This window comes from Silurus meridionalis, chromosome 14, assembly GCF_014805685.1.
Source record: "Silurus meridionalis isolate SWU-2019-XX chromosome 14, ASM1480568v1, whole genome shotgun sequence".
Lineage (NCBI taxonomy): Eukaryota > Metazoa > Chordata > Actinopteri > Siluriformes > Siluridae > Silurus > Silurus meridionalis.
Window position 1 is genome coordinate 20,422,477 of NC_060897.1, and position 22,845 is coordinate 20,445,321.

The window sequence follows — 22,845 nt, forward strand, 5'->3', positions numbered from 1 at the left end:
ATTGTTGATAATTATTATGAGAAATCATTAACATAATCAGAGTCTTCACATAGATGAATATCATTAATTATTAATAATAACATATATTAAAAGGTAAATTGCGCAATTTGTTATTTCAGATTAAACTGAAAACTGTGTGTATCAAACTGGTAGCCCTTCACATTCATCGGTACCCAAGAAGTATCTCTCAGTTTCAAAAAGGTTGGTGACCCCTGGTTTAAAGTGTGCAGTCAAACAACAGACCTAAAAAAATATGAAAAAAATATCTAGAGAAAACGGAAACTACAGTTTGAGCTCCCTCTAGTGGTGGCACTGGTGATTGACAACATCTTTCTATGCACACCGAAGGTCGAGTCAAGCGAAGTAAATTCAACTTGAACAAGCTTTATTGTCATTTAAACCATACAGTACAGTACACAGTAAAACAAAACAACGTTTCCCCAGGACCAACGTGTTACATCAAACAACGTAAATTAACAAAGGAACACTGTTACACTCTAATCTAACAACACAAAGTGCGCATGCGCTAATTTAGTGCAAAGACAACCTAACTGATCAGGCAGATTTCATTTCTGTCTTTTTTTCCCCCTGTTTTGTGTTTCTCATAGTAGAGATTTCACTGTATGGTATAACAGACTTCCTGTGGATATGGCTTCCTGTTAAAGTCATATACAGTCATAAACGTTTCCTGTTTCCTTAGTTTATAACAGTAAGATCCTGAATCTTGAATGTATATTGAATATATTTAAAATCATACGATTTAATATTTTATAATAGTATAGTATAGAAACCATGTTGCCAAAGCCTTGAACGTATGGTCATTCGACATCAACGATGTCTAAACATCAATATATTTGTGCTTTTTTTATTAAAAGTTATTACAGCACTAGTGCTGGGCAAGTGATACCAGTAATAGAATGTATTCTATGTCTGTCTGTCTGTCTGTCTCTAACTCTGTCTGTCTGTCTGTCTGTCCATCTAATATATCCGTCTGTCTGTTTGTCTGTCTGTCTACATGTGCCACACTTCCACACTGTTAAACCTGCACACCAGTTACATCTATCTATCTATCTATCTATCTATCTATCTATCTGTCTGTCTGTCTGTCTGTCTGTCTGTCTGTCTGTCTGTCTGTCTGCATGTGCCACACTTCCACACTGTAAAACCTGCACCAGTTACATCTATCTATCTATCTATCTATCTATCTATCTATCTATCTATCTATCTATCTATCTATCTATCTATCTATCTATCTGTCTGTCTGTCTGTCTGTCTGTCTGTCTGCCAATATAACTATCTATCTAATTACGTCTGTCTACATGTGCCACGCTTCCACACTGTAAAACCTGCACACCAGTTACATCTATCTATCTATCTATCTATCTATCTATCTATCTATCTATCTATCTATCTATCTATCTATCTATCTATCTGTCTGTCTGTCTGTCTGTCTGTCTGTCTGTCTGCCAATATAACTATCTATCTAATTACGTCTGTCCATCTAATATGTCTGTCTGTCTGTCTGTCTGTCTGTCTGTCTGTCTATCTCTCATGTGACATTAAAATGTGTTTTATTTTCTCCAAAATGTCTTCTAAGGTTACTTCTAATTGTTATAGCAAAAACCCGATTATTTTCATGCAGTCTTATATTTGGTGTAATGTTTAAAGCAGGAGTCCCCAACATGGTGCCCGTAGGCACCAGGTAGCCATAAGGACCACATGAGTAGACCGCGGGTTTTTTCTAAAAATAATTGTTGATAATTATTATGAGAAATCATTAACATAATCAGAGTCTTCACATAGATGAATATCATTAATTATTAATAATAACATATATTAAAAGGTAAATTGCGCAATTTGTTATTTCAGATTAAACTGAAAACTGTGTGTATCAAACTGGTAGCCCTTCACATTCATCGGTACCCAAGAAGTATCTCTCAGTTTCAAAAAGGTTGGTGACCCCTGGTTTAAAGTGTGCAGTCAAACAACAGACCTAAAAAAATATGAAAAAAATATCTAGAGAAAACGGAAACTACAGTTTGAGCTCCCTCTAGTGGTGGCACTGGTGATTGACAACATCTTTCTATGCACACCGAAGGTCGAGTCAAGCGAAGTCAATTCAACTCGAACAAGCTTTATTGTCATTTAAACCATACAGTACAGTACACAGTAAAACAAAACAACGTTTCCCCAGGACCAACGTGTTACATCAAACAACGTAAATTAACAAAAGGGAACACTGTTACACTCTAATCTAACAACACAAAGTGCGCATGCGCTAATTTAGTGCAAAGACAACCTAACTGATCAGGCAGATTTCATTTCTGTCTTTTTTTCCCCCTGTTTTGTGTTTCTCATAGTAGAGATTTCACTGTATGGTATAACAGACTTCCTGTGGATATGGCTTCCTGTTAAAGTCATATACAGTCATAAACGTTTCCTGTTTCCTTAGTTTATAACAGTAAGATCCTGAATCTTGAATGTATATTGAATATATTTAAAATCATACGATTTAATATTTTATAATAGTATAGTATAGAAACCATGTTGCCAAAGCCTTGAACGTATGGTCATTCGACATCAACGATGTCTAAACATCAATATATTTGTGCTTTTTTTATTAAAAGTTATTACAGCACTAGTGCTGGGCAAGTGATACCAGTAATAGAATGTATTAACCATATCCTGCTAACGTTAAATGTGAAAACACAGAGATGGCAGAAACAAGAATAAACTGCTGGGAATTTCAGGATCTTCTTGATTGCAAATGGCCGCATTGTATCTCACAATGACAAAGATCTGTACTGACTTCCTGTCAAAAGTCTACAGGTCTGCCTATATATTTGAAAAACCTTTTATCAAGACTCGAGTACATTAACATTGTGAAGTGAAATGCCTGCGGAGCAAGTGAGGCAAAATGTAACAGGGAAGTGTTACCAGATCCTAAATGCCAGTGGGACGCGGAGTCTCCGTCAGCGCTGGAACACACGCTCCTGTCTATCAAACCAGATCCAAGGCACTTGGTCCAACCCATAAGTGGATCTTTCTCAAACACATGATAATGAAAGCGAATAGCAATGTGTGGTTATGGGACTTTGCTGAGGTAAAACCGAGATAATTGACCCCAGCACTGCCAAGCTGCCACTGTTGGGCCCTTGAGCAAGGCCCTTTATACTTTCTGCTCCAAGGGGTGCTGTATCATGACTAGCCATGCACACCATTTCTTTATACCCTGGGATACAGGAAGAAAAGATCTCACTGTGCTGAAAAGTACATGTGACATAAATACATCTAAATCATATAAAATGTTGCTCTTGATATGGGAAAATACAGCCAGATAATGTAAATTGCTCCTTTTTTTAACTACAAAGGTGCAAAGCAGCAACACATTAGTCCTTTCATTTAGGCTCTTTTACTAGTTTACCTGTACACTCAACGTATCTGTAATAAGTGATCTATAATAATCTGTCATGCTAAACCTTCTGTCAAGATCGTTGTGCTGATCACGTTATTTTCTCCAAAATCACTGTGATGTATGTAGTAACACTTTTTTTTTTTTAACTGCACATTAGGCTAAACACCTAATGGATTGGTCCTGTCATGCAGATAGATCTTTTTTTACCTAAAATACCAAATAATTCAGTTTGTTTTCGTTTAATAATAATAAAAAAATGGTAAAAAGCACAATATGGAATACAACTACTTTTACAGCAAGAAATATAAAAAGATTTGCACTGTAAAAATGTGATAGTTTAATTAATCCACCATATCAACAAAGTGGAAAGAGTCCGGGCGTAATATTTCATTTTACGATAATGAAACCAAAGTTTATTAATAAGGGTTGGAACTTGGGATTTTAACAATAAACATGGTCCCAAACAGCTTTCCAGAGATAAGTAGGTTATAAGATTACAATTTATACATTAGTGCCTATAAGCCAGTGGTGATAGTGGCAAGGAAAAACTCCCTGAGACTTCATGAGCGAGAAATTGGGAGAATCCTGACTCGATAGGGAACTCAGGCTCATCTAGGTGACACCTAATGTCCATTCATTATAGTTTTATAACTGTTGAGATGCACTGCTCAGTGAACTGTTCAACGATATGCGCTTGAATAGAGAAATGTTCGTGCTAATTGCAGTCCTGAGCTATTGTAGCATACTTTTTGTATTAATCACAGTCATGCTTAATCCATGGATCTTCAGGCCGTTCATGTAGTTCATGCGTGTATTTCTTGGCAGGATTTCAATGCTTACATTACTTTGTAATGAATGTGAGAAAGTAAACAAGTAATATTGGCGTCTCAGGGCCCTGATTTCTTGATATGCAGAACCGGTTTACGTAATCTGGATTATTGAAAGATGTTTTTGTGTAGATAGTGGAAGCTCAATGGTTGCAATGATGGATTTGTGCTCAAAACAAGTCCAAATTCCAGTCCAGGGTCATTGAGCAAGACCCTTAACCCTATTCTGCTCAGTTTTAGGATTGAGATATTTATAAGATCTCTTTGTAAGATCCTGTGATAAGAGCGCATGCTGTAAATAAAGGAATTGTTAGCTAAAAAAGTGCTGGTTTTTGTTTATTTTGGTTTTGTAGACCAGCTTTGGCTTTTGAAATCAAATGAAAACGTTGCACAGGAAGTAAAAAAAATAACAAATGACTCAAACAGCAAAAAAAAATATTTTAGTATAATAATCAATAATGCATTTTGGGATCAAGTTAATTTCAAAATAGAAATATTTCTATGAATAAATGGAAAACTTGTAATAAATGAAGGCCAAGTTCACTTTTTCTCTTGTAAAACAAATGCATTACTTGCGTTTGGTTATAAAAAACATTACACCCTTTTCAATGATATTTAGATCGAAAAATTAATTTTAATTTATTTATATATTTTGCAAGCAGCACCGCCATAAAACTTTAGAATTAGAGGCGGCCTCGTGCAGCGCGCTGACGTAAGGTGGAAAGCAGGACCAATACCAAACAGCTGCTCACTGGGACACGCGGCGTCCTACGTAGTGCGTACGAAGCTATTGTTTTGCACCCTACCCAGGGCGCCTATCTAGGGAGCGAGCAGACGTTTGGGACGGCACCCTCGCAGCGCTGTGTTGGAATGCGTCGAGGAGACTCGTACTTCCCTGAAACAAGTTGAGGCGAAAAAGTTCGTTTTGGCGACAAAAACCGTGGAAAAAAGAAGAAACTTCCCGAAAAACTTCGACGGACATCCGGGAGGGACAGAGGGTGAGTGTGTCTGTGGAGTCAGGAATCGTTTAATGGCGTAAAAACGCCGTTTCTTTTCGTTTGTTTTCTGAGAAAGTGTGTAGGCTTGTAAAATGGAGGCAGGGTGTGAGTGTGTGTGTGTGTGAGTGAGAGAGAGGCGCTGTCCAGCAACAAGATCAGGACCACGGCTAACACACACTCTTTACCCACATACACACTCTTTACACACTCACACACTCAGTAACGACACACTTTTCTCTCGAATCAAGTATTTAAGACGACAAAACTGTGGAAATAAAACATTGTGTGAGTGTGAGAAAAGAGAGTGTGTGTAAAAGTTGACCTTCCGGAAAAGTAAGCTAGCTAAAGTGAGTTGAGAAAAATCATTGTTTTTATGATACAATATTGTGTGTAACAACTTCGAACGCGTGCGCGTGCGTGCGTGCGCGAGCTGGACAGCGACTTGTAATTGGACGTGATTTTAAAGTCCTGGAAAGTTAATCTTCTCAAAAGTTCACACTTTAATTTAATAAAAAAAAGAACAATAGTTATTCAACTTGCGATGATTATATTTATATAATAGAAATATAATTCAACATTGAGTGTTTTTTCTTATTTTCCTCATGATTCCGCCCTGAGTTTATTTCCTGACTCTGGGAGCTGTCCAACAAACACTCACTGTTTTTTTTTCACGTGTGGTTCACGTTTTTTTGCGCGATTTCCAGGACAATGTTTTGTCGTGAACGCCAAGTTTAGTGTATGAATGTGTTAAATGTTTGGAGAGAGAATGTTCATGGTCAGTCTGAGGGAGTTCAGGAGGTTCTGGTTTGCTCTGCTGCTGCTGCTGCTGTGGGAAAATGGCCGAATAGTTCAACATGACATGAAGCTGCTGAGCAGGAGAAAAAAATGCACGAGGGGGGAGGAGGATAATATGCGCGCGCGCGCGTGTGTGTGTGGTGGGGTATTTGGGGAAGAAGGAGGGGTTTGATAAGGTGCACGAGATTAAGTTGAGCAGATCGGCGCGCGGAGACGTCGCGTGCGCGAGAGTCAAAGAAAATGCATGTATGCGTGTTAAAAATTAATGTAGTAAATGAAGGTGGAAAAAAATGCAGTGCAAATATGTAAAAAAAAATGAAAGAATGCACGTAACATGTAACAATTAATGTGTAATATAATCAATGATGTATAATTAAATATATAAATGCGTAATTAGTATCTAAAAACAATACAGTGCACAGATGTTTCAAATTAGTTGAGTAAAAACAGTCATGCATATATAAGAATTCAAATAAATATAAACAATGCATGCATTTAAAAAAGTAAATAAACAAATCAACCAGTGCAACTTTTTTGAAAAATTAACTGACTACATTTATTCATTAATAAAACAAACAATATATCTATTTCAAAACAGATAAATAAATCACTAGTGTGTGTAAATAAATTCATTCCTTCATGTATGGTTAATAAAAATATTTTGGGAAGACAAGTGGTGGAAATGTGCAAAAAAAAAAAAAAGCAATATTTGGAAGTCAGTTAGAAAAATTAATACAATGATGTATTAATATCAATACTACTAAGAATAATAAATAGGATAAGTCATAGCATATTTCTCTCAAATGTTGCAGGTACTTTAGAATTAGGATTTTTTTCTTATTGAGTTTATGTTCCCAAGAGCACGGCTTTTACCCCTGCAACAGGTTTTGGTGCAATAAAATGTTTTTTTTTTTAGGAGTGGGACAGGTATCAGTTTTATCTGTGCATTAGCAGTGAACATTTACAAAAGTTTCAGCAGCAAAACGTCGGTAAAACTGTTTATAATGATGCAAGCAGGATGAAGGACACTGTTGGACATCTAGGTACACAAACTGTAACTATTAGGAATACACATGACATTTTATTTTTCTATATGATTTTTATGGGACTGCTCTGTTTTCTACTTGATCTCAGAGCCTCAGGCTTTAGTTTAGGGGGAAAAACAGTTTTTCATGCTGAATCATTCTGAGTCACAAGGAGTGTGTCCATACAAGGCTGTGAGTCTTGAACAAGAGCTGTGTGTGTGTGTGTGTGTGTGTGTGTGTGTGTGTGTGTGTGTGTGTGAGTAAGACTGTGAGCGATAATTTCCAGAGGCTGTACTCTCACTGACTCTTAAGACTATTGCGCAGTCATTCGGCCATTTTGAGTATAAAGTAGTGCAATCACAATTACGCCCTTTATGTTTGTTTTTCAGTGTAGTTTGGCATGAAGAAGTCAGGCCAAGGCTTTCAGTTAGCCTTGTCTGTATCTTGTGATTTAGTACAGGAAATGAGTTTTGCCTTAGAGAAAGAATGCTTCTGTAACCTTCCGTGCATTAAAGAGTCTTTAAACTTGGTGTGTTTGTGTGTGTGTGTATAATGTACATATTATATATGTATGTAGACATCTGGCCTTTCCTGCTATATGCGGTTCTTTTCCAAACTGTTACCACAAAGCTGGAGACACTCAATTGTATAAAATGTCATTAGATGAGCTATAATACAATTTTGCATTCACTTGAACTTGGAAACCCAAAACCTGTTCCAGCATGGCGATGCCCCGTGCACAGAGTGAGCTCCTTGAAGATCTGGTTTACATGCTTTTTAGAGGAAGATCTTAAGTGGCCTGCTACAGAGCTCTGATCTCATCCCTACTGAACACCTTTGGAATGAATGTGAACGCCGACTGCACCCCAGGCCTCCTCACCTACATCAGTACCTGCCTTTCATAACATTGAGGCTGAACACACCATAAGCACACTTCAAAACCTAGTGGAACATCTTCCTAGAAGAGTGGAGGGAATTATAAAAGCAGCTTGGGAGTAAATGTGGAATGTGATGCTCAAAACACCGAATACTTTTGTAAATATAGTGTGTGTGTGTGTGTGTGTGTGTGTGTGTGTGTGTATATATATATATATATATATATATATATATATATATATATATATATATATATATATATATGTGTGTGTGTGTGTGTGTGTGTGTATGTATAAGGTATGGTAAGATTGGTGCATATGCAAAACAGTTAATGATGTGGTGTATAGATTAAAAATGTGTATCGTAGTTGCCATTTGTATGGAAATGCATCGTTTTTTAACATATTTGCGTTTATTTATATATAATTATTAGTAGATGCTTTGTAGTAGCGACAAAGATTTATGTCTATAGATTAACATGATAGAGGTGGAGCTGCATCTTCGTGGAGACAATACCGGAAAAGAATATCTGTTTTTATCTGTTGTTTTTCTCTTGTTTTGCACTACAAAGGCGTGTTTGTGAAATCGCACTGCATCATATTAGGGGTGAATCACATCGAGATCCGAATCACATCGTTCTCAGTTATGGAGACGTACATCCATAATATATATGTAAATATACATATACGTACATAAATATAATATGAACCTCTTGTGTCTCTCTCTCAGCTTGAGCATGGCCTCTCAGACAGCATTTAATCTCTGCACGGACATCTTCAGGACCTCTGGAGGTGCTTCACTGTCCGAAGAATCAGAAGTAAGCGCAATTCCTGGTACCGAACTTCCAGCACCTCAGCTTGTGATGCTGGCCAACGTGGCCCTAAACACGGAGTCACCGCCAGAGGAAGAGAAGCAGATGGCGGAACTGCAAAACGTCGGCTGTTGCGGCTACTCTGACAGCGAGGACGAGATCGTGGGCCACTATAGCTACGATGAGACATCGGAAAACATGGAGGAAGAGCCAGAGATCGGAGAAAACCGAGTAGAAAAGGTGATTGAATCCACCGAAACGGTTCCGACGGACCTTTCGAAGAAATGTCACGAAACCGAAGATTCCCAAACGCTTAAAGGTTCCGACGCCACGCCAAACTCGGCGAGCGTCCACGCGAAGAAAAAGAAGAAACCGTTCTACTGCAAGCCGTGCCACTTTCAAGCCGAGTGCGAAGAGGAGTTCGTCCAGCACATCCGCGTCCACAGCGCCAAAAAACTGATCGCGGAAAAGGCGGGAAACTCGGACGACGAGTCGAATCCGGGACCTCAGAAAACGTCCGAAAACTGCGTCAAGGGCGTGATCCGCTGTGAGCGCTGCGGCTACAACACCAACCGCTACGATCACTTCGTCGCACACCTGAGGCACCACAAGAACGAAGGGGACGAGCAGCAAGTTTTCAGGTGCACCATTTGCCCGTACTCCACCGTCAGCCAGTATCACTGGAAGAAGCACCTGAGGAACCATTTTCCCAGCAAGCTCTTCACATGCGACCAGTGCAGCTACTTTTCTGACAGGAAGAACAATTACATCCAACACATTCGTACACACACCGGTATGTAGCCTCTGTCTGGCTTTATAGAGCATCTGCTTTATGCTTATACTCATACATTGTATTAATCCTTTTCTATTTCCTGTCTGTTTTCCAGGAGAGCGTCCTTTCCAGTGTGTTTATTGCGACTACTCGAGCTCTCAGAAGACCCATCTCACACGGCACATGAGAACACACTCTGGTGAGTCACTTAAAAGCCTGAAAACTGTGTTTATCAGGACACCGCATTCACGCATTGTACCATGACCTAGAATGTTAAACGTTTGTAAAGCACGGGGGAAATCAGTGTATCGCGTCGAGTCTCGAGCCTCGAAGTAGAGACCTTCCTCCCAAAGGTATGCAGTGGGCTTGAGTTCAGGACCATGTTGGAACAGGTTTGGGTTATTTTAGATCCAGTGGAAGGAAATCTTCTGGGAAATGAGAAATTGTGTGCCTCCTTGTTTGTGGTAACAGTCTGGGGAAGGCCCACATTAGGGGGGGTGATAGTCAGGTGTCTGCAAACATTCTGCCAAATAGTGTACAAAGTTTCTGCCTCTAAATAGATTGTAGAATTTGCTACAGTTTAAGCACAAAAAAAGGTGAAAGAGATAAAAGCTTTTTTTTGCATGAAACCACTAGTCGCTCTAAGTGAAGCTCCCCAATCAAATATGAATTTATCCCTCATTTTATAAATAGTACATAATAGTACAACGTTTGGTGTTTGGTTTAGCAGAGCTGTCTGACTTTTTACCACCATTTCTCTTTGTTGTACACCACGCATCCAGACGATTTGGGATAAAGCGGTAAAAGGTTTGTACGACACACTTTAACGAGTGACCGTAATGGGATTACATTCGAGTTAGTGCATGCTTTTCCTTCCTGTTTGTAAAATTTTTTTTATTGATTCGCTTCCCGAAGTAAAGCCAAAATATTCACCAGCATATCCTCCTCAACAGGTGAGCGACCGTTCAAATGCGACACCTGCAGCTATTTGGCCGCCAATCAGCACGAGGTGACCCGTCACGCCAGGCAGGTGCATAACGGACCCAAACCCCTCAGCTGCCCCTACTGCGAGTACAAAACGGCCGACCGGAGCAACTTCAAGAAGCACGTCGAGCTGCACCTCAATCCACGGCAGTTTCTCTGCCCCGTTTGCAAGTATGCTGCGTCTAAGAAATGCAACCTGCAGTACCACATCAAGTCGAGGCACCCCGGGTGTTCGGATATCTCCATGGATGTGTCCAAGGTCAGGCTGAGGGTGAAGAAAGCAGACGGGGAGGATCTGAAGCCGACACCAGAACCGAGGACGAGGGATCGACGAAAAGCAGAGGCGTCCGAGGACGCCGATTCGAACGTAGGCCCTATCAACCTCTCTATCAAAAAGAACGGAAAGACTACTTCGGACGGTGAGAGCGCCAAAAAGCCCACACCTGAACCCTCGAAAGAAAAAACATGCGAGAAGAGGGCGGAGAAAAGAGTTGCGCCAAGAAACGAGGGGAAAGAAACGAGCCACAAGAAAGCAAGACTCAAAGAAACAGCCACCTGCATCGAGAAACAAGATGGAAAGAAAGACAAGGAGGTGAAGAAAGCGGAGAAGGTTGCCAAATCTGCAGACAAAGTCACTAAAAATCGTGCGAAAAAGGAAGAAAAGGCAGCAAAGGAAAAGAAAGAGGCCCTCGCCAAAAATCTGGACGGTTCTGAAGAGGATAAAAGAGCAGATCTCGAGAAGATGGAGCAGAATCAACGAATGGAGAACGAACTGAGATCGAAAGAGCCGAAGCAGAGAGAGGAGGAGGAACAACAAGAAAGAAAGAGGCAGGAGGAAGAAAGGTTAGAGAGAGCAAAGAAAGAGAAAGAAATTAAGCAGAGGGAGGAGGAGGAAAGGAGAGAAAGAGATCGACAGGAAAAAGACAGACTTGAGCAAGAAGAAAGGAGAGAAAGAGAGAGGCTAGAGAAAGAAATGAGGGAGAAGGAGGAGGCAGAACAGAGAGAAAGAGAAAGGCTGGAGCGAGAAATGAGAGCGAAAGAGTTGAAGCAGAAGGCCGAGGAGGAAAGAAGAGAAAGGGAGAGATTGGAGAGAGAACTGAGGGAGGAGGAGTTGAAGCAGAAGGAGGAAGAGGAACAGAGAATAGGGGAGCGACTGAAGAATGAAAGCAAACTCCAGAAAAATGGCGTACAGAAAAGAGAGGTGGCAAATGCCAAAGGCATTAAAAAGGCACTAGGCACAAAAGCAACCAAAAAACAGGCGGCAGCAGTGAATTGTGAAAATGTGGAGAAGATTCAGAATCTTGAGGAACCCGAGCTGAAAACGATGAAGCGCAAAGCCCCCTCTCCTCAGGCAGAGAAGGCCAAACGCAGTAAGCTAAAGGCGGCCGATAGCACGAGCACGCCTGGAGGGGTGAAGAGGGGCAGGCCAAGAAAGACAAACAAGGCGACTGTTAGCGTTGAGGTCCCACATACATCTGTTGTGACCAATGAGGCTGCAAAAACACTGGAACTTTCATCAAAGCCTGAAAGTGTGCCGACCTCAACAGAAAAAGCTCCAATCTCTACGAAAAAGGTGCCTCGTAGTTCTAAGAAGCTGCGCATTACACAAAATCTAACCGAGAAGCAGTCTTTAGAAGACACAGTCACGCGAGTGAAGGCCACCACGGAAGCAAAGGGCACCGTGGAAGCACAGACATCTTCTGATATCGATAGCGGGACGGATAGTCCGACACTGGACCTGTCCAAACCGCCGTGTAGCAAATCTCACGACGGCGAGGACGACGAGGGCATCCACAGCCACGACGGGGGCAGTGACATCAGCGACTGCGCCTCCGAGGTTAGTTACGACTCCGGGCTCAACGGGAAGCTCCCGGAAACACCGACCGAGGAACTTTCGTCGCCCACGCAGCTGCTCAGCCACACGTGCGTTTTCTGTGACCGCACGTTCCCACTGGAGATGGACTACAGGCGGCATCTCAACCGCCATCTGGTTAACGTTTATTACCTGGACACCGCGACGCAGGGGAACAAGTAGACTCCGGTTCTGCTTCAGGTTCATGTCGGTCATTTAAAAGTGCCTAGTAGTAACCAAGGCAGCTGGAATATCATTCAAAGTCTGATTTGATTTCCGTCACCATGACACACGGCTTCAGAATTTCTTTATGTGGAGGAGGACGGTTGGAACACAGGAGACGCTCTTTCACCGTGTAATCATGTGTTTCTTTTACAGCTTTTGTAATTCAGCCCAAAGAATGTTTTAATTCTCTTTATGATTAAATCTACTGCTTCTCTTCCCTTAATGGAAACATTTGTCCAACAAATGAAATGCTACATTGTTCCCTTTGGACTGTATACTGTAGGATTCTCTTACTTGTTAGCAATTTTATTAATTTTGTAGCGCAAAAAAATATCGATCTTTACACTGTACAACTTTTTTTTTTTTTTATGCCTCTGACAATCATTTTCACTTTTTGTTAATGTGACATTTTCTTTCCCAATATCTCTGCTAACGGTCCCTAAATGGAATTGCACCACTGATCTAATGTGTTTTTTTTATTAAGTGCAATATTGTACATTGGATATACCAAAGTGGAAAAAAACTCCCCTGCCCCACATTCAACTCTCTTGTAAAAAAAAAACCAACAGAAAAACAGACCTTAGATCGGATTAGAATAGCGATTACTGTAAATGTGTTTTAGAAATGTTACTTACAAATGGTTAACTGCATATTTCTTTTACAGATGTAATCCAGAATGCTTTATAGTTTCAAATATGTGCAGATACTAACATGTTAAAATGTTGTGATTCTGTGTATGTAATTAACCAATATATCAATAAAACGATTGCACAAAAGATTGCATGTGAATATCAACAAGAAATGGGAAAATATTTGAACATCCAGTCCTACAATAAGGGAGCCAGTTGGTGTTATAACTCGTTTATGCAGTGTCTGTTTAATCAGTCATATGGTCAAAATGCAATACATAAAATCATACACACTCTAGTTAATGTTCACATCGAACGTCAGAATGTGGAAAATGCGATCTTTGTGTCTTCATGACTTCAAGACAACTCCAACAACAAAAAAAACCCAGAAGGCTACTGGAACTTGACCACCAGATCATGATGCCACAGTTGGTACATGAACAGCTACTTAGAGAAAATCTGCATCTCAGGGAATAACTTCAGAGTTACTGTAACGAATACAAGGTATGTGATTTATTTATTTATTAGTGTTGACTTAATTTGACGATTTTTTTCTTGACGATTTTGAAGAAAATGTCCACGTGAGCATCTGGTCAAATGATGGAATGAATGTGTCCCATCTTACAAAAACTACACTACCATTGTACCTTCAGAATTGATCTTATATGATAGTCTACAGACAGTATAGAGTGTAGTTTTGAACTAACAGCTTGTGCATTATTCAGTGTAAACCGTTTTATCTGCAGGAAAACGCACAAGACATGGATTCTCAAGTCTCGGGTAAACGTATGCTTAGATATACACTGACCAGGCATGACGTTATGAATGGTCTCCATCAATGAAGATAACACTTGGGATAACATCAGCCTAAAACTCTGTTGAAGACAAAGATATTTGTATCAAATATTTTGAGAATGCCACCTAATAAATTAAAGATTTTGGAAATTGACAGGAAATTGAAAGTGAAATGATTCGATATTCAGACAAACTATCTAAGGGGGCATTAGGAAGATAAGGATTGAATTTCTAATCTCTTTGCCTGATTTTTCCTGAGACCAGGTTCAGTCTGTAATATTTAAGTGTATTATCACCTCTTCCTGTATAAGACCAAGACTTGTGATGGAAAGATCGGATCGTTTTAGTGACTTGCAGCATAACAAAAAAAACCCTAATATTTTATCATGCTCTCGTTTCAAGTGCTTTGCTATGATCTGGTGCATCAGAAGCAGTGATAGTAGAAAAAGCAACAAGGACGCATGCAGGACGTTTTGGAGACAAGGTGGGCGTGATTGAGTTGGTTTGGACATGTGCAGAGGAGGGACATGGGGTATATCAGTAGAAGAATGCTGAGGGTGGAGCCACCAGGAAGGAGGAAAAGAGGAAGCCCAAGGAGGAGATTTAAGTATGTGGTGAGGGAAGACATGCAGGTAGTTGTTGTAAAAGAGGCAGATGTAGAGGACAGGGGCGGTGTGGAGACGGATGATCCGCTGTGGCGACACCTAGTGGGAGAAGCCGGAAGAAGAAGAAGGAGATTCTAACAGTTATTATATAGAGATACTACATAGAGAGAAATATAACCAAGCTTATAGTACAATAAGCATAAAAACATATATGGAAAAATATAACCTTTACTTTTGCACATTGAACTGCATATAAGCAAAGTAATTAAGTTTTTAGTAGAAGTATTATGAAAAACACAAAATGAGAGGTGTAAAACAGTAGCACTTAAACAGATGTTTTTAAACTGGTTTAATTATTTAAAAAAAGGTTTGTCGGGGTGCAAGAAAACAATTAATATGTTTAAAATTTGTCATATAAATATGTAACTCGAACAAGGACTAGTTTAGCGACGCTTCCAATAAAGAAAGAGAAATTGACAATATGCGAATGGGGTACAACAAAAGTAGAAGACTTGAAAAGTAGAAGAGGAATCTTGGAAAAATATATCAATTGTGCCATTGCTGATTTGGATGTTCCTCCTAAGAGCTCGTAGGATGTGCTGACTGACTGCAATAAGATGATAAAGTGATAAAGATCATTTCTTTTTTTGGTTAAGTAACCTAACTTGCTACTACTAGATAATCTCCTTCTTTGGTTCTTATGATATCCACCTGATGGCGCTGATTACTCTTTCTTGTTGTTATTTTTAAATGTAACCTTGCCTTAATTTGCTGTATTTTTGTGAACTGGTTAAAATTTCCGTTTCGATTAATCAAGTATCTATTAGACTCGACATTCAGTACGAATTGCAATTAACCACAGAACCAGCAGAGGTCGCTGAAAAGTCTTGCCGCATATGAAATCGCTCACTCTATCACTCATTAGCTGTATAGTGCAGGACAGGTTTAGTGGGAAGAAGGAAAGAATTTAGACACTGATGTGTATATATCATGCATTATAGCAAAAAGAAAAGACTGGGGTGATAACCTGGTTTCCTCCAGACATACCGTTTATAATTGAGGCCAAACAGTTAAATTTTCATCAGACCAGAAAATCTTGTTCCACACAGTCTTGGAGTCCTTCAGCGTGCTTCCATCTCCACCCAGGATCATTGGAGCCCTTCAGTGGGCTTCCATCTCCACCCAGGATCATTGGGGCTCAGTCAGAGTGACTGTCGGGTTCTTGATCAAATCTCTTATGAAGGCCCTTCTCCCGGATTGCTGAGTTTGGCCGGGCGACCAGCTCTTGGTAGAGTCCTGGTTGTGCCACAGCCTTCCATTTGAAAATTATGGAGGCCACTGTGCCCTTGGGAACGATTAAGACAATTTGGAAGCATCAGAACTAATTTTTGAGTGTTGTAGCGAAAGGTCTGAATTATTTTCAACAAATGATATCTCGGGTCTTTTAAAATGTATTTATTTAAAAAAAATTACAGACATTTCTAGGATTTTGTATTCAATTTGTCATTATGGGGTACTGGTGTAGAATTTTTTTTTTAGATGATTGCAATATTAGGCTTCACCAATACAAAATTAAAAAGAAGGGGGTCTGAATACTGTCTGAATGCATTGTATGTCCAGTATAAAAATAGTCACTAACAGTTACTTCTCAGGAACATACTTGAGATGTTCTTCACAGTTCATGTTTCTCTATAATGAACTTTTCTTTACAGCATCCTAGTTTAGTGGACACATGAGCAGAAATGTAGATGTAGTTATTTCCAACCTTTGTATAGCAAAACATCTCATCTGAAGCGGAAGATCGAAAAGAATACTAGCAATCTGGTTCTTCAGTGTGCGAAATTATATATGTTTAAGTGTTTTTCTGTTTGGTATGATCTGGGATAAAAAAACAATAAAGAGAAGGTTTGGTCTGTCCCACCTAAGACCACTGAACTCATATGTGTAAGGACTGTAGCACTGAAACACACTTCATTTACATTATTTTTTTAAATATAAGAAAGAAAGAAAAACTCTGGACTGTCTCACCTAGTTTATGATGAAAAGTGATGGAGCCATACCTCACAGTCTCAAACCTTTCTTGACTGATGTGCATCTTTTCTTTTCATTTCTTTTTTTTTCAATAGATTGAAAAAGATAAATATTAAAAAAAAGGATGTCAGTTCATTGTCTTCTCCAGTGGCTCAATTACTTTGCGTTGGGTTTGTACGTGTTGCTGTGTGGACATCATGAGTTCGAACCCAGCTTCATTGATGAGTGACTGTTTGCTTTTTCTACAATAGGTTGAAAAAGAAATTTAAAAACAAAAATCATGGGTGTATCTTCTGTCTTTCCTGGTAGCTCGGTTGGTTATCTTTGGGTTTGTGCACCTCGCTGTATGGAGGTCTTGGGCTCGAGGCTGGCTTGACTGATGTGTGTTTGTTTGCTTTTCTTGCAATAGGATGGAAAAGATAAATGTAAATCCCCTCCAATAGTGTCTGCACTAGTATCTCAGTTTGTTTGTGCATGTGTTAATACGTGTATGTTTGATGCTGTAGTAAAGGGTTTGAATCTACAAAGAAAAATGTTGGCCCCAATGAGCTTAGGGGGTTATGCAGACACTAGCATTTAAGTAAAGAAGAATAGAATGACAATAATAGTAATGAGGTATATAGTGACATGAATGGAGTTTAGTGATAATATACAATAACAAAAAAGTAAGATGAATATTGCTGTAATTGTTTTCTTTGTTCTCGTTTCCCAGAAAAAGATAAAAAAAAAAAAACAAGCCCTTTGTCTCCCCGGTGGCTCGGTTGGTTAGTGCTGCGATTGTGTTGTGTATCTGGGTTTGGACCCCGTTTTAATGGTGCATGTGTAGTTTGTGCTCGTTTGCTACAGGAAGATATAATAATACAAAAAAACACGCCTTTATCTCCACCCGGTGGCTCGGTTGGTTAGTGCTGCGATGGTGTTGTTTGCTGAGTTTCTGGGATCGAACCCCGTTCTGATGGTGCATGTGTTCTTTGCTATCGTTTCCCACAGGGAAAAAAAAGAAAACTCTCTGTCTCCCTCCGGTGGCTCAGTTGGGTAGTGCTGCGTTTGAATTGTTTGCGATTTTCTGGTTTCGAACCACGTTTTTATGGTACGTGTGTTTACTCTTCTTGTTTGCCACAAGAGGATGAAAACAATTAGAGGTTTTAAAAAAGCAAACATCACGTGTCTTCCCCGGTAGCTTGAATGGTTAACCCTCTCAGAGTGTTGTTGTGGTGTTGAGGTTCTAGGTTCAAACCCCTCATGAATGGTGCATGTGTTCTTTGGTCTCTTTTCTTGCATGATAAACAAATAAATATTAAAAACAAGCAAATTTTATGTCATTGTTTGTGGCTCAGTTGGTTCAGGCTTGAATTAGTTATTGTAATTGTGCTTCTCTGTTTCATGGTTCAAATCCAAGCTGAAGCATTTTGGTCTCAATGAGACCTGGGGATGGTTTATGTAAATGTTAGTATTTTATAGTATTTAAGTTAAGAGAAGGACAATAATGCAATGGACGTATTATAAAAAATTTAATATGATGATCAGGATGTATTGAGATATATAGTAATATATAAATGTATAATGTAGGAAAGTAGGATGAATGAGAATAGTGAAATAATAAATAAGAGGGGGAAAAAATAGTATAAAAGAAAACATATAATAACAACAACAACAACAAAAACAAAAAATAATATATATAAAAAAAAACAAGAGAGAGCCCAGAGCAGCATAACCCCCTGTTTCACCTCTCCAGGAGGCCCAGGTGGGACAGACCGGACTTTCTCTCTCTTTCTTTCTTTCTGCCGGAATTTTACAGTCCCACCCAAGCACAGCACCTACTGCTCAGTGGCGGCCTTGAACCGAGGTTCAGTACCCGCAATGGGTATCGACGCTTAACCCACCGAGCTATCGGAGCTAACAAATGTTCCTCTTTTTTTTAGGGGGTTTATCTTCTGTTCTACACCACTACTAGCGCAGAGAGAACTTTGTTATAAAGAACAAAAGAGTTGAAGAAGCTCTAACATTACCTGAAGCAAGGCTTGAACCTCTGTTCCAGATATCAGTAAGCACCAGTCTTAACCCACTGAGCCACCAGTGACAACACACTATAGAGTTTTTTATTGAGGTTTATATTTTGTTCAACACTACTATTAGCAAACCTTTGTAATGAACAAAATTAACTAGAGAAGCTCTGGCTTTACCTGTGGCAGGCTTTGAACCATAGTTAAATCTATAAGAGAGCAGCTTTCGAAAGCTTGCTTAATGAACTGCGCCAACAGCTACAATCTGAACCACACTGAGGGACACTGAGGGACAAAGACAGACACAGTTTAAATGTGACTCGAACAGTCAATAAGATCAGTCAACTGGAATGAAAGAAAAGATAAACCCCTTAAAAACAGGACAAGGTGTGTAAACACTGATGGCTCAGTGGCTTAAATTGCTGTAGCTGTTCCTGGTTTGAACCTCAGTTCAGGTCTGCACTAACTGTTTTAATCAGGTGGTCTTTCCCTCTCAGCAGAATTAATTACAAAAATTTTACTCATTAGGGTAAATATTGAGGACGCCATCTCACAGTCCTAAACTCTATAAGAGACAACTCACAAAAAGGTCTGAGGGCTGAATCAGGTGATGTAAGAGTCTACATTTGAAAATACATTTTGACAAATCTCTTAAAAAAATAAAAGAGTAAAGCACATCAGCTCTGATGGCTCAGTGGATTAAGTGTCTGTACTTGTTTCAGGTTTGAACCGCAATTCATTCCCGTCTCAAGTCTGCAATAGGTGTTCAATTTCTCTGAAATCCAGAAAAATGAAAGAAAAATCCACTGAGCTCAGAGGTGTGAGTTCTTTAGCACCCTACCACAGCAGTTCAATTCTTTTTATCATTAATAGTGATATTCCCACACCCTAAGGTTTTGGAATTCCATGTTCCTTCAAGCCCTGGTTTAGGTTGATCTAATGGTCTCTATTTTCTGGTAAAATTAAAGAGTAAAAATAAAAAGAAACTCCTTCTAAGTAAACATCATAGAACTGGCAGGCTTAATGGTTCAGTGGATTAAAAGGTTAAGTGGTTTGAGAGTTTGAGACCTGCTACAGACAATTATTTTATTTACTTCACTGGTCTCTGCAGTCACTATTGTGCCCCCTAGTGGGATAACAGATACATGTTTCTCCTAAGAAACCTTCTTCCAGCCCTCAATACCATTGAAAACCTATGGAATGACCTAAAAAAACGTACACAGGAGATCCCTTGAACTTATTTGGGGAAAAAAGAGTGGAATACAATTCCAAAGTCTAGATGTGTGCAGTTAATAGAGACTTATTCACAAAGACTTGATGCAATAATAAAGGCAAAGGTGTATTCACAGGAGTATTCAGACTTTTTAATATGTTTCATTTGTTTTCTTATGATTTCTGTTTGTTGGTAGTTTGCATTAAAGATGCAACAAGTCTGACATTTATGTCGTTATTACTGTCATGGATTCATTCACACAAAGACATGCCGAACACTCAAAGACCTCTCCAATAATGATCTTTTGTGGTTTAATATTTACAGACAAGTTATAGTTATAAGTTCTGAGTTATAAAATAAACAGACACAGTTTTATCTACTATACATATTGAAATGAATTTTCTAGCATCTAAGGACAATGAACACGTATTATACATATTATATATACACACACACAAACACTTCACTATAACCGGTCACCATTAATGTTCAGTTTAACATGAGGAAATATTAATATAAATGTGTAGAGTAGTATGTACTTCTCAAAGAAATAATAGACTTGTTACAATTTCATTAAACTGTGCAATATTAATATTTTTATTTTTTATTTTTTGCTGAACACACACACACACACACACACACACACACACACACACACACACACACACACACACACACAAATATATTTTCTAAGAACCCAATAAGTTCCTTGGTTTTATTTTTCCATACTGCGAAAGTCAATAGGGACCAGTGTTGTGCTCGTTACTAAAAAATAGTAACTAGTTACAGTTACTCGTTACTTCATTCAAAAGTAACTCAATTACTTTGTTGATTACTTACACCAAAAAGTAATGCGTTACTGTTAAAAGTAACTTTTTAGTTACTTTTTTAAAGAACGTTCTTTAATGTTCTCATTAATGCCCTTTTATGCGTTATGATCTGTACAAACACAAAACTGACTTAAACACAAAGTAATTTTTAAACACTATTTTATTAAAGTCAGACCAGCACAAACTGAATATATCACAACCATTTCTGAAATAAATAACAAAACAAGCTGAATAATATATTCACAATCAAAAAAAGTGGCTTCTGCATCATATAAGCTGTTGTGTTGAGCCCTTAAAAATGTTCCTTTCACAGCTTAAGTATGAAAACTATCAACAATGTAGAACAGAACACCGGGTTAGCTTCAAGCTTCTAGCTTTGTCGAGGCATGGAGTTTCTGGAGGTGCTGCTATCGCAGTACATACGGCCTTCGAACCAGAAAGACACAGCTTACATTAGACTAAAAAGTTTTTGTCTTTATACTCAACTAAAGTGAAATAATGAGCATATTTCCACTTTGAGAAACTCGTCTTGCTCTCGCCTCGACTCGCCATTACTGCCGCACAGACCCGAATAAACGGAGACACGCCCACAGCGCGTCTTCTTCGTGTTTACAGTGGTTCATCCACCAATCCTACAACACGTCTCTGCTGTAAACAGGTTAGACTGTAGTCTACACTTCAGCCCAAATTCATTCATTTAAAAAAGTAACGGGTAACGCACCATACGGTAACGGTAGTACTTTATTTTTTAAAGTAACGCGTTACAGTATTAGTTACTGTCAAAAGTAACTTTGTTACAGTAACGCGTTACTGCCCAACACTGATAGGGACAATCAACTTCTTGGTTATACACATTCTTCAAAACATCTTTTGCATTCAGCGGATGAAAGAAACCCAGAAATGACCGAATTTACATTTTTGTAAAGGGATAGTGAACTCTAAATTCATTTTAATGTTTAGGTTTAATACAACTAAGCATGGGTGTAAATTTAATTTAACATTGGGGGGGGGGGGGGGGGGGATTTTAAAACTTTATTTAAAATTAATGAAGACACTTAAGAACAGAATAGAAATTGATTATACAAAAAATACAGTGGGGTCAGTTCAGATGTAGCACAGTGCTCATTTAGTAAATGCACAGATAAACAATATGCTAATTGTGTGGCTTTGGTGTGTTAGTGTCAGTGCACTATGCTACAAGCTAATGTAAACAAGCTAACGTTCACTAGATAAAACATATTTAATCGCTAATAGAGCAGATTCATGGAAAATTACATCGCTAATCAGCATTTTTGCTGCAAATAATTTATGAATCTGCATCAACTACATTAAAGAGAATCGCTTTATTTAAAGTGAATAAAATACCCTAGTTAATGAAGTTGAACATTAATTGAGCCACAGCCACACACCTGACTCGTGTGTGTAGAGTAGGTGAGATGAACTGGGAAAGCAGGCAGTGGGTCAAACCACTGTGAGGAAGGAGGGGGGAACTCAACTGCTTCTAAATGCAGTTTTTGCGGGGTTTTTTTTTACTTACACAATTATTAAGGTATACATACATATATGTTTCACAATAGAGAGTGCGATATTTTTTCAATAATTTTTTTTGGGGGGACAATCCTCAGATGGGGGGGACATGTCCCCTCCGCCCACCCGAGATTTACGCCCATGCAACTATGCGATGCTCAAAAATTACATACCGTATTTTTGACCAGGTGTCCGCGAACTTTTGTCAATATAGTTTATCTGTCTGTCCATTTGTTACTACATGGTAGTCTCTGGACAGCAGCATGTGCTTGTTGTACATCTGGAAAGGTGCAGGGGATGGAAATGTCCTGGACAGGAGCAGCACCATGTACTGCTTAGGACAGTGGAAAAAGCTTGAAGTGTCCTGGGCAGGAGCTTGAAATCTTCTGTACAGAAGCAAGAGCTTGTAAACCTTTAGACAGGAGTAGGAGCATAAAGTCCCTATGACAGGAGGTTGCAAGACAAGGACAGGACCAGACCATGTAGTTCACTGGACAGAAGCTGAAGATGCCACGGACCCAAAGCCACGCCCACCCTGTATCCCATTGGATAGCGGGAACTGTGCCCGCCTTATTACACTCTCTGATTTGTCAATGCAAATCTCAACGCCACGGGTTTTATTATTATTATTAT

At 39.2% G+C, this 22,845-nt stretch overlaps 1 protein-coding gene across 1 annotated transcript; it reads left to right on the plus strand.

The window, feature by feature from the left end:
- Positions 1-5,025: 5,025 nt before the first annotated feature.
- Positions 5,026-13,355, plus strand: rest (RE1-silencing transcription factor). Its single transcript, XM_046866739.1, has 4 exons — positions 5,026-5,240; positions 8,665-9,539; positions 9,634-9,717; positions 10,472-13,355. The coding sequence occupies exons 2-4, from the start codon at positions 8,672-8,674 to the stop codon at positions 12,535-12,537; spliced, it is 3,018 nt and encodes a 1,005-aa protein (XP_046722695.1). The 5' UTR covers positions 5,026-5,240; positions 8,665-8,671; the 3' UTR covers positions 12,538-13,355.
- The last annotated feature ends 9,490 nt before the right edge of the window (positions 13,356-22,845 follow it).

What these genes read in the sequence shown, in the direction of transcription:
- rest (XM_046866739.1), top strand. Translation starts at nt 8,672, where the DNA reads ATGGCCTCTCAGACAGCATTTAATCTCTGCACGGACATCTTCAGGACC. An exon ending in ACACATTCGTACACACACCG is followed by an intron (nt 9,540 to 9,633) that starts GTATGTAGCCTC and finishes TCTGTTTTCCAG; the next exon opens with GAGAGCGTCCTTTCCAGTGT. An exon ending in GCACATGAGAACACACTCTG is followed by an intron (nt 9,718 to 10,471) that starts GTGAGTCACTTA and finishes CCTCCTCAACAG; the next exon opens with GTGAGCGACCGTTCAAATGC.